The sequence below is a fragment of the Paralichthys olivaceus genome, chromosome 15 (assembly GCF_024713975.1).
Source record: "Paralichthys olivaceus isolate ysfri-2021 chromosome 15, ASM2471397v2, whole genome shotgun sequence".
Classification (NCBI taxonomy): domain Eukaryota; kingdom Metazoa; phylum Chordata; class Actinopteri; order Pleuronectiformes; family Paralichthyidae; genus Paralichthys; species Paralichthys olivaceus.
In genome coordinates this window covers 2,337,192-2,353,610 of record NC_091107.1, presented here as the reverse complement: position 1 = coordinate 2,353,610, position 16,419 = coordinate 2,337,192, and the positions used below count along the sequence as shown (strand labels likewise).

The window sequence follows — 16,419 nt, the reverse complement described above, 5'->3', positions numbered from 1 at the left end:
GGTTACGAGAGAAGATCTGACAAAGGGGCTTATTTAAAATGTAAATGTTTGGTGTCAGGTTAGATTTATTATTCTAATGTTATTATTCTAATCGGACATAAATATGTAGTTTGTCTTTAAATTAATGTTAAATGTTTAAATTTATTCAACTCATCTAAACTGACGTTTTTTGTTTCATTACAGGCTCAGAAAATTATTTTTTAACTTTACCTTTAAATTCCAACAAATCATTAAAGTTGTTTAGTATTTATTTTGGACTGCAAATATTTGTACTGTAGTTTTGCTGCTCATGTGGGATTTTGCTGCTTTTTGCAAATTATGTGTTTTGGAACATTAATGTTATAAGAACTAAAGAATTAGTTGAAGCTAAAGTTTAACTTTTAGTTAAAATGTCCATTTTCCATGATATATTAAAAATTATCTTTTTAAAACAAGATTTAAGATTGAAGTTATTTTCAGAATATTTGGCCTCCAGAATAATAATTGATATAAAAATATGAAATAATATTTTCTGTCAAATAATGATTTAATGTTTTCGTAATAGTTTTGAAGTTTCTGGTCTGAGATTGTGGAAAAGTTCCAGGTGAGAAGAAACTTGAGGCTCCGCTCGTCTGAAACGAAACCTTTTAACACAAATCGAGTTGTTTCGTCTTGTGGTTAAAAACACAAATACTTAAAAATGTACATTGAAAATACAAAACAATTTAATATACAACTGTTTAAAACAATGTAGAAGGTAAAAACAACAGTAACCACAACATCTGTAAACCTGACGGTGGACAGCTGGGTTCGGTGGGTGAATTTACAGAACAACAGTAGTTTGCCCATTGAAACACATGCATAACCAAGCTCAGTTATACACTGTTAAAAGTTTCTGAAAGTGGAAAAGAGCTAAAACATTTTTATTCTCATCAAAATTATACATTTTAATTTACAGGCCCTTCCAGCTTTTTATTTTTTAAAAAAAGAAAAAAGAAATCCCTGCAACAAGAGACGAGTCCCGCTGACGAGAGGAAAGTTCGAACCGAGGAATCTGAGGCTTGGTCTAAATGGTCTGTTTTTATACAGTCTGAAATCACAGTGTGATATAAAAGATGGTCCCATGCTGTAAAGGAGGACGTCACTAATGCTGTAAATGAAAAAGATGTTTAAAAAGTGAATATATGGCCATATACTCAGGTGAGCCAGTGAAGGATCCACTGTGGCTGTTGAGTCCTTCGTCCGGGCGCTCCAGAGGAAACGTGGAGGAGTATCTGTCTTGTTCAGGGGTCGAGTGCTGAGGGAGATCACGGGGACAAATCTGCTGGTCGGGTTTTAAAACAAGTGCGAAGCCACTTGAGGAGTCGGAGCGCTCGGTCAGTGCTTGTTGTTCGTTTCCTCCTGGCCCGAGCTGGAGATGCCGTTCTGAGGTTGGGTGGAGCCGGAGCCCAGGCCGTACAATCTCCCACAATACTTTGCGTCGTCGATGTTGTCTTCGAAGAAAAGCTGAGGGCGAAGAGAAGAGTTTAACTCAGGTCCTGAACACACCTTTCAGCATTTCATTGTAGCAACTACAAGAATGAACAGGAAGTGCTGTGAAGCGTGTTGCTCTTACCTCTTTCATCCGGAAGAACGCCATACCAGTGAGCAGAGAGTCTGATCCAGCCTGATGCTGCCGCCCGATCCTCTTCAGCTCCAGCTGGTCCGCCACTTCCTGCAGCCCCCCCTGCACAGACACACGGATTTTTCAAGACCGGATTTGATTTCATGTGGAGGAGTTGAGCTCCTTGTAATATTTGCACTACGTCTTTTAAAGGCGTTTATTTATTCTATTTTTAATATTTTAGGTTATTGTTATTTTATATATTCTATTTTTTCCTTGTGTAATATTCTGAGCATGGTTAGAGGGGATCCTGAGACTCAAGCATTTCGTAGCCAGTGACTGCTAAATGTAAATGTTGTGTGTATGACAATAAACCCTTGAATCTTGAATTGAGATACAATCATAACAAAAGTTTGTGTCCAGGTGTTGGGACCTTTAAGTTCTTGCAGCTCTTCATCAGGTACTTGACGTCGTAGATTGCCGGGAAGAACAGGTTGAGGATCTGGAAGAAGTCGTGTTCCTCCTCCGGGAGCCGTGCGTCTGTCAGGAGCTTCACCAGGTATCCGAAGTCGTAGCCGCTGGAAGACACAGAACAGAGGATGTAGGTCAGAGCGGCTGGATTAAACACTGGTGTTACTGGATTTAAACCAATGACGAAACATGATGAAGCTGCTGAGAAGAGATTTGGTTCATTCTTTTAATTGAATTTAAAGGGTTTTTTCTTTACTTCCTAAAAATAATCACACCCTGAACTGAGAGGTTTTAATGTCTCTTCCATTCATTTGGACTTCAGACTGAAGTGTCTCTACAGAAACCTGTGGAAGACAGATGCTAAAACAACTATGATTTGTATTTAGAGAGAAAAAGCTGGTGTGTTGTTTCTTTTTCAATTTCTTGCTAAGAAGAGAAAAAAGAGACGATTTTAAATTTGTCAAAACATTTAAGGAACTGCAGGATTCAGAGTCACTGTGGATGAATGAACACAACCGACCTGTGGAAGGAAAGCCACTTGACGTTTTCACACAGCACCAGACCAGACGTCATGAGGAGCTCGGCGAAGTAGAGCGTGTCGATTCCTTCTTCTTCGTGTTTTTTAAACTGGAGGCCGGAGTTCTGGAGCAGGTCTATGGAGTCCTGTGAGTACATGTCTTCTCTGTGAGGAGCAGAAAATACATCGACCATCATTAAATAAAGATCACACCGTTATCCAACAAAGTCTGAGTGTTAGGAAATAAATAATCCCTAAATTATTGGCTTTACTGTACAGATGCTAATCTAATCAATGAACTTGATGTCAGCACTTCAAACTTTTCAACCATCAACATGAAGGGAGATAAAAGTTCACCTACGTGAGGTTAAACTTGAAGTTGAACTGCCACGTCGTCGTGCCGGAGGGGTAGTCTCCATCCTCGTTCATGAACGTGAGCCCAAGCTGTATGATCTTCAGGAGGTCGACGTTACACCTCAGCAGCTGATACTGGTAATCCACTGTGCTGCGAAACTCGCCGATCGGCCGGACAACTACTCCGGGGAATTCTGTGTCCTGGAGATAAAGACAAGTCATCGGTCAATAAAAGTAAAAAGCAGAAAACTTAGCAGCTTTACCTTCTTCGTCTTTTACAAGTTAATGTTTGTTCCTGCTGTTTAAAATGTGATTATTCCTTTTGACCCGGGAATGATTCTTACCATGGCGATGAAGTTGTAGCTTTGAATAATCTGCCGGATCTTCCTCATCTCCTCCTCCACATTGCTTGCCCAGACTTCACAGATTATCTGACTGGAATCTGTAAGTGCGGCCGGCATGTTGGCAGGTCAGGAAGAGAGCTGAGACCCCAACGACCCTGTAGCGCTCGTGACGGGGGGACAACGTGGAGGATGGTGTGATGAAGTGAGACAACTCTGAAAGAGGAAGGAAAGACACCTTCAGTGAAATCTCACTTTGACTTCAGAACGATCGAGGAGCTGTGCCAGCATCAGACACAAAGCTGTTGCAGAAAATCTCAATTGAAAACTATGAGTAACTAAATATTTACATCGATTAAATCAAGTAACTAAAAGTAAAACAGTCAAATGTGGTCGTGGGTTAAAACTTTCAGTGACTCCGGATTATTGAAGATTCATATTTATCAGAGAAGGTCTAAAAGTTTTCAACGTAAATCTTGCACACAAACAAATACAACAATTTAAATTAATTTAAAGGCCGATCGACACTTCGGTCCAAAGAGCTGGAGGCTCTTCAAGTTATTTTTGTGGTTGTTCAGATTAAATCAAGAACTTTTCCAGCTCAAGTTTCTCGTCTTTTAAACAGAACAAGTCTGAAAAGGAACCTGTTTGTAATTTAAAGGTTCCGTGTGTAGAATTGAGTGATATCTAGTGTTGAAGCTGAACACCCCTCACCTCACCCTCTCCTTCCAAACATGAAAGATAACTTTAATTGTCATAAAAACTCAAAAAGGTTTAGTCTGTTCAGTCTGGACGTAATGTAAAAAACATGGCGGCCTCCGTAGAGAGAGTCCCCTCCATGTAAATATAAAGAAAACTACAATTCAAACAATTTATATGAAACGAACTAATAATCATGAGGATTATTCTACATTAAATGTCTGACAATAGATCCTTTCAGCTGAATCTTACACACTGGACCTTTAAACACTTAAAGCTGTCAACAGTGCCCCCCCCCTCCCCCTCCTCCCCTCCGACGAATCCACGTGACTAAACAAAGACCAAGGGTTGAAAACATCTTCCACTTCTTCTCTGTGTCTTTAAAAAAGAATAAACTTCTGCTTCAGGACCAAACAACGAAACGTCTCCAACACTCGATCGACCAACAGCTGATCTGTAACCAGAGGTGTTCACCATCTTCAGACTTTCACCCACACGAGCAGAAGCTGCAGCAGACCCCGGATCTGTGGGTGTTTGGAGTCTGGGGCTCTTCCTGGTGTTTTCGTGTCAGCATCATCTGACCCATCGTCATTCTGACCTGAACTAACGTTGTTACCATGACATCGTGATGGATTCACCTCCTGGCGGCTGTTCTCAGCATCAAGCTAGCTCAGTTCCCAGTTCACACAGTGACGCCACATTTAACGAGCGTTTCTTCAAACCTTCGATCTGCGTGAAAAGCCGCGGACGTTCAACAACTCGGACAGTTTTGATAAAAACACACGTCGTTGTTGTTTTTTTTTCATGTGGTTTCCAGCAGCTAGCGCGGAAGCAGCTAAAGCTAAATGTTTAGCATGTTCGTGTGCATGCTAATCCTCGCGTTCAGCGGGAAGCTAACAGCACCGGAGGGAAATTAAATAAACCAGCTCCGGTTCTGAGCCTCGCTGAGCAGCAGAGGCTCCGGAGTTTTACTGTGGGAAATATTAGAGAATAGAAACATCAGTTTACCAGAGACTCTCCTCGACGCAACTCGCAGAGCTAACAGCTAACCGCTAACCGCCGCCGTCTTCTTCTTCTATTACTTCTTCGTGTGCTCCCGCTTCTTCTTTGTGTCTATTGGCGGCCGCTCGATTGGACGGAAACCGCGCACCGCTCCACCTACAGTCGTGGATGAGTAGCGACGTGAAACCAGCCTTTATTTATACAGGGGTGAATTTTAGTTTATTAGATTTAATAATTCTATCATGTTTTAATAATTATGATTTTATATTCCTCTAATTTTCCACTTGTTCTTTGTACTTTGAGCATTTGACTAGTATTTTACACACTTCTCTTTGTTTTACTTGTATTTTATTTATCCTTCAACTTAAGATTAATCCTTTTTATTGATCTTATTCTCTTTTTACTTTATACTTTGTTTGACAGTTGTTTTAAACTCTGCTGTCTGACTTTAAATTGAACTCTTTTAATTGGGTCTGAATTGAATCTTCCTCTGTGAATGAATAAAACTGCCTTGTCAATGATTTACTGATTATTTATCATTTATTTATACTAAACGTCTGCGTATGTTTGTATAATAACAACAACAATATCTATAAATATATAAACAGACATAAGATAATAACTAAAGGTATAAAAACACAAACATTTAAGCAGGACCTCCGGTCACAATCATAAAAACTAGAATCAGGTCAAATCAAACAAACAGAACATCCTGATAAAAGCCGTCGACTACGCTTGTGATTTACTCTCCCACACACACAAATGACAGATTTGGTCCAAGTGAAAGAGCATTTATTTGAAACTCATCTCAAACACCTGGTACACAGTATAATGCTGAGAGACGATCGCTCATCACACGACTGATGGCAGTTTAATATAAAACAAAAGAGTCCACCTGAAGGTAACTTGCCAGAAAAGAGACGATCATCATAATTTTCGTTGTAGACAGAAGCGTCTCTGTTGGATACGTAAACACCTGAAGTTCTGAATATAAGATTAGAATACAGAGATTTAAAACTAGGTGTACTTTTGCATATTTCTGCTGGCGGACATTGGAACTTTAGTCACATCAGAAACAGGATTCTCAGTGACACCTCTTCTTAGAAATTGCATCAATCACAATGTTTGATTTACGAGAAAAAAACTGACGTGCAAGGTCCCGGCTCTCGGAGGGGATAGAGAAAATTAAAGTTCAGGGCAGAATGAAGTGTTGCACAATTCTAAAAGAAATGAATCTCTATATTATTTATTTTATGTAAATAAAGATCTGTTTTTTGTTGATTTTTATAGAGATGGAGCCTCTTTAAGTTCTTTATGTGGATGTTCAGATTAAATCAGGAACATTTCCAGCTCAAGTTTCTCATCTTTTAAACAGAATAAGTCTGAAAAGGAACCTGTTTGTCATTCAAACACAAAAAGCTGTCACTAGTGTTTTTTCCAGTCAGTGCAGAGGCCTGACTAACACATGTTTAAACAAAGCTTTCAAACATGTTTCAATTCTTCTGTGTCCTTAAAGGAAAATAAACTTCAAGACCAGGAAACATGTTGGATGACACGACTTTAGAAAAATCTCTTAATATTTATTCTGTTTAGACACACCACCGTTTGTTTTTAACAAATTCCCTGTGGTGTTTCCATGTTGTCCTTTTATAAGTTGATTGTTCTTTGAGGCTGAATTCAGCAGAAAAAGTGCAGACTGGAATCAAAGAACCATAAGTTGAACCTCGTTTATCATAAATGTATTTTTGTTTCCCTTCCACTTCCACTGTGCTGCACCGAGTCCTCGTAATGTGCTTCACAAATAAACCTGCTGTGCACATGAAAAGTACAACACTGTTTGACAAGAACACTTTTTCCTCTCAGGCGTGAAACTGATTTTATCCTGAGCTGGAAACCTGACTTTTAAAAGTTTTAATGACGTGTCAGTTATACGCTGTGACAGAGTCCTGGAGCAGCGGCAGCAGCGGGGGGGGGGGGGGGAGACATGTGACATCATCTGGTCACTGCTCCGTGGAATCAGCCGTCCTCTGGATGTGAGAAATCTCCAGGATGGGCATGAGAAGCTGGAACGCATCCTGGATGTAGGATGCACTGTTGGACGCCTGCAAGGAAAATTAAGAACACATGTCAACACGAAGCATCTATTTAACGCTCAAGCAGATGTCAATCAAACTGGGAAATATCCCTAACCCTTTATTTATGTGTTGACTTAATATGTACACATTTCTACTGTAGTTTTCTCTCATGAATGCAGAAATAAACTTCTTTAACAAAGAGAGTAGGAGGTAGATCGCTGCACTGGTAACAACCACATGACAAAGGATTGTTAAAAATCATTTCAGCTCTTTTGGAGGTTTTTAAAATGATAAATTTGGGACATTTAGATTTGACCACTTACTTAAATAGACAAAAATAGATGTTGTTATCAAACCCTTACGACAACGAAATATAACTGAGGCTTGATATTTTACCTTTTTTTAATTAAAAAGAAGAACCTGAAGAAACATAAAATAATAAAATAGATCTTCTCGTCATTGTTTACTCTGTAAAATCAAAGTTTTAATATCGGCGAACATCAACACAGATATGTCTCTAAAAGACGTTGTTGCTATGGCAACAGGACACAAACCTCTAAGAAGACGCCTGTTATCAGCGGGTTGAGGACGTCTCCCCTCTCTTTAGACTGTGGAACAGAAAGTTTGGATCAAATTACAACAGCGATGCATCAAAACTGAGAATAAAAAGCTGTGTGGAAACTTATTTGAACTTTTATTTTTTTTTTAAATCAACATTTTTCTCTATGAACATTCGGTGGTTAAAGTAAACTTACCCCTGCGCTTGTTAAACAGGAGGTGAACTTCTTGGAGAGCAGCGAGATTTCTTTACACAGAACAACCGTTAACCTGAGAACACACAACATAAAAAAACACGTGCAGTCAGTGAGCGAGCAGATAAAACAGGTTGAGAATCTTCAGCCTGTAAAGTTCCTGCTCACTGTGACAGGACGCCGGCCTCAGCGCTGCCGCTGCAGAAGAGAATCATCTCAGCCAGTTTGTGGAAGAGCTCGATGGATCGAGCCGTCAGCTCTGCCAGACTCCTGATGGCCGCAGCGTGCACCTCCTGACAAGATTGAAAAAATGAAAAAACTCTTAAACCACTTGTCAATAGGTGAAAAAGAAAATTGATCAGCAGAACTTTTAAAAATCAATAATAACAATCTGAAGACATTCTCACATCATCTTGATATTTAATAGATTAAACAGCAAATTAAAAAAGAATTAATTAAAGAAAGTCATTAAAACATCGATCTGCATTACAGTTTCTGTATTTACTTGTTGTAAAGTCTTGTTAATGGAAAAGTCGAACTCCATAAATCTTTGTTATCTGCACAACAATCAACAGCAGCTTCATGTTTCCTCTGTATTTGATTAGAGATGAATAAATTACACTTTCTGACTCAGAGTCTGAAGTATGAACAGTTTAAAATAAATCAGAGTGAGACGTCTAATGATTTCCTCCTCAGTGAGATGCAGTGAACTTTGACAAACCTCTACAGAAGCAGTTTTCTTCTCCTCGCCATCTTCTCCTTCCTCCTCAGGTCGGCTCATGTCGGAGATCTGGCTGGACGCACTCTTACAGGCCTGTTAGAGGTGAACGGATTTAGGGTTTAGGGGTCATCTGTAAACTGAAGTTACAGAAAATAACCTTGTCCCACAAACTGAATTCTCAACCTGTGGGAGACACCGAGTGACACAACTGGATCAACAACAACACAACGTTTAAATGACACATCTGTGAGCGGGTCACAGAAATGCATTACTCGTACTTTGCTGAGTTTGTCGGCTGTGGCGGAGACACTGAGACCCTCCAACGCCTTTGTTAACTCCCCCTCGAACTCTGAGCCGTCCTCGTCTGGAATCAGAAACCAACAATCGTCACGTTAAATTATTAACACGACACTGAGTTCCTTCTGCAGCGCCGGTGTTTTCATGGAGACGTCACCTGTCCTCTCGTCATCGTCGTCATCGTCAAACTCGACGAGGGAGAAAGACTCCTTGATGCTCTCTAGCTCTCCTCTGAGCTGCAGCAGCTTGTCTCCTGACAGGGTGGTCAGCACCGACTTCACCTGCGACGGAACATGAAACGCAGTCGTGCTTTTTTAAAAGACGTTCCGATGTAAAACACAAAATCAACATCTCAGTGTGTGTGTAGCCTCAGCAGGTGTTTACGGAACCAGACCAGTTAAAATACCTTCGACTCGCTCTCCCTCGACAAAATCTCCAGAGCCTCGAGGTGGGACAGACCCTGGAATTCATCAAACAGCATCCCGTAGTGAGCGACCACCTTCTTCCCACAATCAGACGACTCCCTCTCCGCCGTCTGCAGCTCCTCTTGCTCCTTCGCCTCCCTCAACACCTGAGACACGAGACAGAGGGACAGGTGAGGAAGACAGAACTCCAGCAAACTAACCATGAAATGATTTTTATTTCCATATCGTGTCCTCTCAACCTGAGTTAGATGCATTAACATTCATCTCTCTTTCATTCACACCTGAGACAGAGTGGAGTTCTGGATCATCAGTCCTTTGGTCTTCTTGAAGCCGGGGTCGCCTTCTGCTATCACGTCCATCGTTTTTTTCCCGATGAACTCCAGAGCGTCCAGACCGCCTGTAATCACCGTCTTCCCCTGCGACGAGGTTTAGTTTCAGTGTGAAAAGCAACAATTAGTGACTGACATGAAGGTTAAGTCAGATATCTCTCTGTGTTTATACGATGGAGTTTAGGTCTTTTCACTAGAACCCGACCGACACAGGTACCGTCCGTTATTAAACGTCTGCTTACTGTGCTCTGCACGACGCTGCTGAGCGATGAAAACATTCCCATAGCCCCTCCCACAGCTTTGTCCGTCTCACTGCTGGCGGCACCTTCAGGAGAAGAAGCTGAACAAAACACAAAAGAAAATATATGACGTTGTTCATCATCTCACAGCAGAACCCGCGAACACCGATCATCTTACCCTGCTGTTTCTCTTCCTCCTCCACCTGCGCTGACACTTCGGTCGGACTCGGGATTCCCAGCGACGTCTCGGCCTTCTCGATGACCTGAGTGAGGCCCTGACCTGCAGAGACACGAGCAGCGTGTGAGACGGAACATTAAAACAAAACACAGTGATTTTGGTATTTTATTATTTATTTATCTGAAAACATAAACCATTAAATTACATTAATATAATATAATACATTTAATGTTTTTTCAGGGATCTCGTCAAAATGTATTTTTCTGAAAAAGCTCAGTAACTATTTTAAACTATTAAAGCTTTAATTTAACACTAATCATGTGACTGTATGAAAACTGGTTCCTCGACATTAATATTATATGAAATACTGAGTTCAGTGTATTTATACTCACCCACAGTGGCCACAGTAGATGTTGCTGTGGATAAAATGGATTTTCCCCAGCTGCCCCAGTATCCCCATCCACCCTGGGACACAGTCGACTCACTGGTTGTCTGACGGAGAGAGGGAAGAGGGAGAGGGAGAGAGAGGGAGAGAGTGAGCGAGGGAGAGAGAGCAAGAAACAGAGTTAATCGTTAACAGGGAAAGTTTTCTGCCTTGTTTATCTGATAAAAGACAGATTCTCCTCTCGAACGTGTGTCGGCAACTGTGGACGTGTAGACGTTTGTGTATTTGTTGTATCATTAAATGTAGTTTTCTTTAGTACAGACTGTTTTTATATCGTTACCTTCGGTGGCTGCTCCTCTACTTTCTGCGGCTCCTCAACTTCAGCTGCAGGTTTAGCCTCCGGTCTCCTCCTGGCTCTCCTCGTCGGAGCCACGTCAGTGGACACGTCAGGTGTGGTCGGCGAGGACCCGTCGGGCGTCTCGGTGGGAGAGGCGTCCTGGGTCTCTGCTGCCGCCTCTGGACCCTCAGCTGCTGTAGGTTCGCTGTCAGACATCTTGATGTCTTAGTGCATAACTTCAGAGAGAAAACAGTCAACAAGGGAAATCACTACTTGCAGAGAATTGTAATTTAACAGCTGTAAACAGAGCAAAGGTTGATCCAGTTTTCTGTAGACGAGAAACAAAACCCAGTGATTTTTGATTCATTCAAATTCATTTCTAACAGCGTGTGAAATGATTGTTAGCCTTATTTCCCTCAGTTTGTAGTTCAACCCCACCCAGGGATCAGTGTCCAGTTACACAGATGTTTATGAGGTCTGCAGCTGGATGATTTTCTAAAACTGCAACAAAAGGAGTCTAACTAGTGAAAACAACAAAATCAAACACAAAATCAAATAACATGAATATCTCCACATAGTATATTTACATGTACACACGAGGGAAACATAGAAACAGTTCGAGTATATAAAACCTTTAGATGTGTGTATTTAATAAACACTTAGCATTGAGTCACAGTGACAGATGCTGTGGATGCTAACAGTTTAGCTAACGGCTCGTTCGTGGAACAGAAGCTTCAGTGGTTGAACCTGAAGCTGATTCTTCAGTTTTCATTGATTCTAAACCAACAACAGTTCAAACTCGACACTTTTATACTTTTACCACAAACTCACCTTTTCCTCCCTCAGCTGTCAGGACTCGATGCTAACAGCTAGCTAACAGCTAACCCTCACAGAGTAAGCGACAGGAAGTGTTCCCTCCTTATTTCAGTTTAAAGGTCGAATCTTCAAGGTTTAAAGTTTGAAGCTGTTCAGCGGCTCAGTGAATTATAATATTATAATAATTATTATGATAATGATAATGTCTCCTTCTGTTCAGCAGCTTCAGCCACGTCACATTTTGTTTTCACTCACCACGAAGTGAAGTTAGCCACATCAGGAAGCAGCACGTCAGGCTCTCAATTTCAAAATAAATCATATCCACAAGAAATATAGATAAATATTGTTTTAAAGCAATAAATAGAATGACATGTTATTTTTGGATTTTAATTTCAATGATTAGACACAAAAAAAACGTACACTGATATTTTTACAGATGCAATTGCACCTTTCAAATGAGTAACAGGGTAGATTTTCTTTATTTTGACGGCAAAACATTCCTACTTCCGGGTAATCTCTAACGCTTGTTAGGTAACTTGATGAATTTAGAGATGACGTCATAAACCACAAAGAGGATTGAATCAAGACTTCCGGCACCGTCAAAATAAAATAAAATATTAATTGTAGAAAATACCTATTATATTAAAAACAATTTAAAAAAAATGTACAGCACAAAACATTCAGACACACAACGAGAGAAACAAAAACAAATAAAAATGCATTCGTGCTAAAACAGATCACTATAAAATGAAAGAAACACATTGTGAAACAATAATATAGAAGATTTAAAATAAGCCTTAAACTTGTTTACTACTGCAACAGATAAAAAATAAGTAGATGAATAAAGTAATTAAATTAGAATAAAAGCACTAGAGAAAACAAAATTACAAATATTATTATAATTTCTAAGTATTAGATAAGCTACATTTATTTTAACACTTATTGCACCGTGTGTCAAGTTTATCTAAAAAATAATTATTGATAAATTCCTGATTGAAAACACTGGATCAAAAAAGATCAAACTTGTAAATGATCATTCACTGATTGCACCGTGTGTTACACTTTCCCACCACTAGGGGAAGTCACCTTACCTGGGAGCACCTGGAAGAACTGACAGCAAAGCCCCGCCCACTGCCTCACGCACCTGTCCTGAACCAGGAAGTGACCGGACACATCGTGTTTGTTTTAGAGAGAAGTTGAGTTTAAAACCTCAACAAACATCTGTGGCTGAAGATAGAACATCTGTTTGAGTCTGATCCGGGTCCGAGGAACAGGTGAGGATCTGCTGCTTCAGTCTGGTTTGATTCTGTCGTAGTGTTTTATAAACGTTTCTAATTATGAAATCATTTATCACCGTATGAGGGCTGAACTGGACATGAGTCAATGATGGTTGTAAATGATCACTACACACTCAATAGACTAATTTGACCAGTGATTTAATACAAGTTGAGACATTACACAGTTTGACTTTAGTTCTCTTTAATTAAAAGTTGAATCTGCTTTCTTCTCTGCTCATGATCACAACTTTCTAATAACCATCATCCTCACCTCAGTTTGAAGATTCTTTAAAATCTAAAGTTCTCTTTATGTGTGATGAGGAAAAGTAGAATTAAACTGAGCAGTAAGAAAAACCAGGACAGAACCAGTGTTCCTGTGTTTCCACGTGAGCTCTTGACATTTCCTGTTTCGCAGGTTAGTCTTCTCTAAATGTGAAGTGCTGCAGCTGCAGCTTCTCCCTGCGACATGTTGTCACACCTGCTTCTCTCCGTCCTGCCGCTGCTGCTCTGTGGCCGGGCGGCACACGCAGCTCAGAACCGCTCAGAGGCGTCCTCCCCTGCCCGGCTGGTGGCTGACCCCTCTGACAGGGTCGTCGTGGTGAAGGAGGGGTCCGACACACTGATCGAGTGCAACGTGACCGAGGGCCACGCTGCCGTGAAGTGGTTCAACCCTAAAGGAGCCGTGCTGGGTGAGGATGCAGGTAAGAGGAGGAAACTCACGCCCTCAACATGTGAAGTAGCCAAATACTTATTATCTTATTATAATCACGATGAACAAGACAGTAATTCACTGTCACGCGACTTCAAGAGGCCAAAAAAACAATACATGCACTTTTAAAAAATCAAGTTTCTTAACGTCAAGTTGAAAACAAAACAAATCTGGATTTAAAATAAACTTAAAAAACAACACATCACAACCAGAGAACACGATTCTCTATCAAACTGTTATTCTCACCATGTTAATTCCTATGGTGTCATTAAAACTCTGTTTGTGAGTGAAATGATTTTGTTTGTTGAATCAAATCAAACACAGAACATCAGTGGAGTTTAAATCAGTAAAGTAAAAGCGTTCACTGGGTTTGATCTCGTGTGGAAATGATTTGGTTGCTGTTTTCTTTATTTCTCAACTTACTGTTCGGAAGTTTTCTGTAAAACTAAAACCATGTCGTGTGTTCTCAGGTGAGAAGTGGCAGGTTGAGGAGAACGGCGTCCTGAACATCAGCACGGTCTCCTTTAAAGACCGAGGCCGATACACCTGTGTCTATACCACTGATGGCGGCGCGACCACAAACTACACGGTGACGCTGCGTGTCGCCTACACCTCCAGCGGCCTGGGCCTATACTTCGTCATCGTCTGCCTCGTCGCCTTCACCATCACCATGATCCTCAACGTGGCGCGGCTCTGCATGGTCAGCAGCCACCTCAAGAAGACGGAGCACGCCATCAACGAGTTCTTCCGCACCGAGGGCGCAGAGAAGCTGCAGAAGGCCCTCGAGGTCGCCAAGCGCATCCCCATCATCACGTCGGCCAAGACGCTGGAGCTCGCCAAGGTCACGCAGTACAAGACCATGGAGTTCGCTCGTCACATGGAGGAGCTCGCACGGAGCGTCCCGCTGCCGCCGTTCATCATGAACTGCCGAACGGTCGAGGAGGATATCGCCGAGACGGGAAAACCAGCGTCAGGCCGAGCAGAGCCAGGAGCAGCGATGCCTGGGAACCGACCAGCTATCGGCCCGCCATGCTCTGAGAAGAACGGAGAAGAGGAGGGAGTGTGCGAGAGTCTGCTGTCAACAGAGAGGCAAGGGGACGATGGAGACGTGGACGTCCAGGTGTCCGTCCACGCCGTTTGTGAGAAGGTTGCCAGTGAGAATAAAGAGGCTGAGAAACTCGCTGCTCAAACAAACGTGTCCATCGAGAGCAACATGTAGCAGGAGACACGTTTCCTGAAGCGTCCGGGAATCTGAGATGACGGAATCATTAGAAAATAGTGATGTCGGTGTTTGTTGCATTTTCCTGATCATTGATTCATCGTCTTGTTGAATTTTGGCCCCAAATCAGATTTTTACATTTGAGAAAAATAATTGACAGAGAAATTTATTTTGACTCTAAAATAATCTAAAGTAAAGAAGATGGAAATTCTCTTTTTCTGGTTAGTAGTTGGATTCCAGCTACTTTTCACACTTTTCCCCTGAGATGGACGTACTAATATCTTTACCTCCTCAACCTCATATGTTCTACCTCTGTTTGTTTGTTTATTGTTTGTTTGTCAAAAACCACAGAATGGATTTCCACAGCTCGAGTTAAAGAACTCTTGAAATATTTTGTGGATCTCGATGAAGAGAAATCCAACATATTTAGAGGACTGATCCATGAGCGTGTGTGATTTCATGCTGTTTGAATTGAATGAACTGTTGGACGGAGGTTTGAGCTCAACTCTGACTTTCTAGTTTGATATTTGACGTCATGACTTCATGTGAAAAGCCTTATTTCTTATATTTGCTCAGTCTTTCGGGAAGCTGAGAGTTGTGTCACTTAAACACGTGCATGAACAAAGTGCAGCGGGTCAAACACGGAGCCGCCCGGCATCAGACAGGATCACTCCTCTCTTTCCTCTGGTCATGAATGTGTTATTTTATCTCAGCTCATTTTTCCTCCGTAAAGACGCCGGACGCTGTCGTTCAGTTTCCACGAACAAAATACAAAAGTGGTAATTGTTGTTTTCACTTCAATGTTTCCTGAATTTTATTCTGTCTCTTTATTTGGGTCTTTGTTTGTCACGTCAGGGATTTTACAGTAAACGTGATTATTTTTTGACATTAGAAGTTGAAAACTGTTGCTTTTTTCTTATATTCCACTTATAAAACTTAATAATGTGATATTTTCTACTTGTTGTTGCTTCTTTCTTGAAGTAACTGACGACAAAGGAAAGTTTTAAAATCCAGTGAAAACTTGAAAACTCTACTTCTGTAAGAAAATCCCATCGTGTTGGGTTTGTAAACAGAATCACTTCTGGAACTTGATGCTTTTGTTGTGTTTGTGTCTGTTTGTGATGAGACTGTGTGAAATGGTTCGATGGTGTTTTAAATGTTGCTTCTCAGGGACGTAAATCAGCTGTTGTTCTTCTGACAAAAGAAAAAAAACATAATTGACAATAAATAAATAAAAATGAAAAACTCTGGACTTTTTTTCTGCCTCCTCTCTTTGCTAATAAACCCCTGGGTGGCGCTGTCGGGTTGAACATCATGTTTATAATGTTTCTTTCCTCCTCAACACTTGTTTACTTATTTATTACTTTTACCAGTGTCTATCTTTTGACCATCCCAAGTCAATTTCATTTTCAAAATCTAAAGCCATAATGTGTATTTTCTTGTTCACTGCTGCTGTTTGTGTTTTCCTTATTCCCTTTGCTTGTGTGAGAAAACATCTGACCGAGACGGAGAAAGAATGATAACAAACATCACGATTCCCAGAAAGAAAAACCGTCCTTGAAGTTTTACAAACATTGTTTTCTTATCTCCAGACTTGCTCCCAGTGTGTTACACACAGTGATGCATAGTTTGCAAGTTTACTCTTGTTCTCCCATTGTGACCAGATAGTGTTAAAGTGGACTAAAGGTAAAAAG

General features: G+C 40.9%; 3 protein-coding genes across 3 annotated transcripts; 1 reads left to right on the top strand and 2 right to left on the bottom strand.

Moving 5' to 3' along the window:
* Positions 1-682: 682 nt before the first annotated feature.
* On the bottom strand, positions 683-5,113 carry cnot8 (CCR4-NOT transcription complex, subunit 8). The gene is made up of 7 exons (XM_020097411.2): positions 4,973-5,113; positions 3,269-3,481; positions 2,932-3,125; positions 2,574-2,735; positions 2,016-2,160; positions 1,595-1,705; positions 683-1,485 (listed from the first exon to the last, which is right to left on the bottom strand). Exons 2-7 carry the CDS (start codon positions 3,383-3,385, stop codon positions 1,357-1,359), a joined length of 858 nt encoding a protein of 285 aa, XP_019952970.1. The 5' UTR covers positions 3,386-3,481; positions 4,973-5,113; the 3' UTR covers positions 683-1,356.
* A 628-nt stretch (positions 5,114-5,741) lies between these two features.
* Positions 5,742-11,789, bottom strand: fam114a2 (family with sequence similarity 114 member A2). Its single transcript, XM_020097401.2, has 14 exons — positions 11,536-11,789; positions 10,708-10,940; positions 10,375-10,474; positions 9,983-10,084; positions 9,808-9,905; positions 9,518-9,652; positions 9,218-9,382; positions 8,969-9,092; positions 8,793-8,878; positions 8,515-8,607; positions 7,962-8,086; positions 7,797-7,869; positions 7,596-7,649; positions 5,742-7,068 (listed from the first exon to the last, which is right to left on the bottom strand). Exons 2-14 carry the CDS (start codon positions 10,918-10,920, stop codon positions 6,967-6,969), a joined length of 1,470 nt encoding a protein of 489 aa, XP_019952960.2. The 5' UTR covers positions 10,921-10,940; positions 11,536-11,789; the 3' UTR covers positions 5,742-6,966.
* Positions 11,790-12,653: 864 nt separating this feature from the next.
* On the top strand, positions 12,654-15,975 carry LOC109635827 (microfibrillar-associated protein 3-like). Its single transcript, XM_020097234.2, has 3 exons — positions 12,654-12,794; positions 13,213-13,498; positions 13,977-15,975. The coding sequence occupies exons 2-3, from the start codon at positions 13,264-13,266 to the stop codon at positions 14,723-14,725; spliced, it is 984 nt and encodes a 327-aa protein (XP_019952793.2). The 5' UTR covers positions 12,654-12,794; positions 13,213-13,263; the 3' UTR covers positions 14,726-15,975.
* Positions 15,976-16,419: the final 444 nt, after the last annotated feature.

What these genes read in the sequence shown, in the direction of transcription:
- fam114a2 (XM_020097401.2), bottom strand. Translation starts at nt 10,920, where the DNA reads ATGTCTGACAGCGAACCTACAGCAGCTGAGGGTCCAGAGGCGGCAGCA. An exon ending in ATCTACTGTGGCCACTGTGG is followed by an intron (nt 10,085 to 10,374) that starts GTGAGTATAAAT and finishes GTGTCTCTGCAG; the next exon opens with GTCAGGGCCTCACTCAGGTC. An exon ending in GAGGCCGGCGTCCTGTCACA is followed by an intron (nt 7,870 to 7,961) that starts GTGAGCAGGAAC and finishes GTGTGTTCTCAG; the next exon opens with GTTAACGGTTGTTCTGTGTA.
- cnot8 (XM_020097411.2), bottom strand. Translation starts at nt 3,385, where the DNA reads ATGCCGGCCGCACTTACAGATTCCAGTCAGATAATCTGTGAAGTCTGG. An exon ending in GCTACAACTTCATCGCCATG is followed by an intron (nt 3,126 to 3,268) that starts GTAAGAATCATT and finishes CTTTATCTCCAG; the next exon opens with GACACAGAATTCCCCGGAGT. An exon ending in CGTTCTTCCGGATGAAAGAG is followed by an intron (nt 1,486 to 1,594) that starts GTAAGAGCAACA and finishes CTTCGCCCTCAG; the next exon opens with CTTTTCTTCGAAGACAACAT.
- LOC109635827 (XM_020097234.2), top strand. Translation starts at nt 13,264, where the DNA reads ATGTTGTCACACCTGCTTCTCTCCGTCCTGCCGCTGCTGCTCTGTGGC. An exon ending in CGTGCTGGGTGAGGATGCAG is followed by an intron (nt 13,499 to 13,976) that starts GTAAGAGGAGGA and finishes GTGTGTTCTCAG; the next exon opens with GTGAGAAGTGGCAGGTTGAG.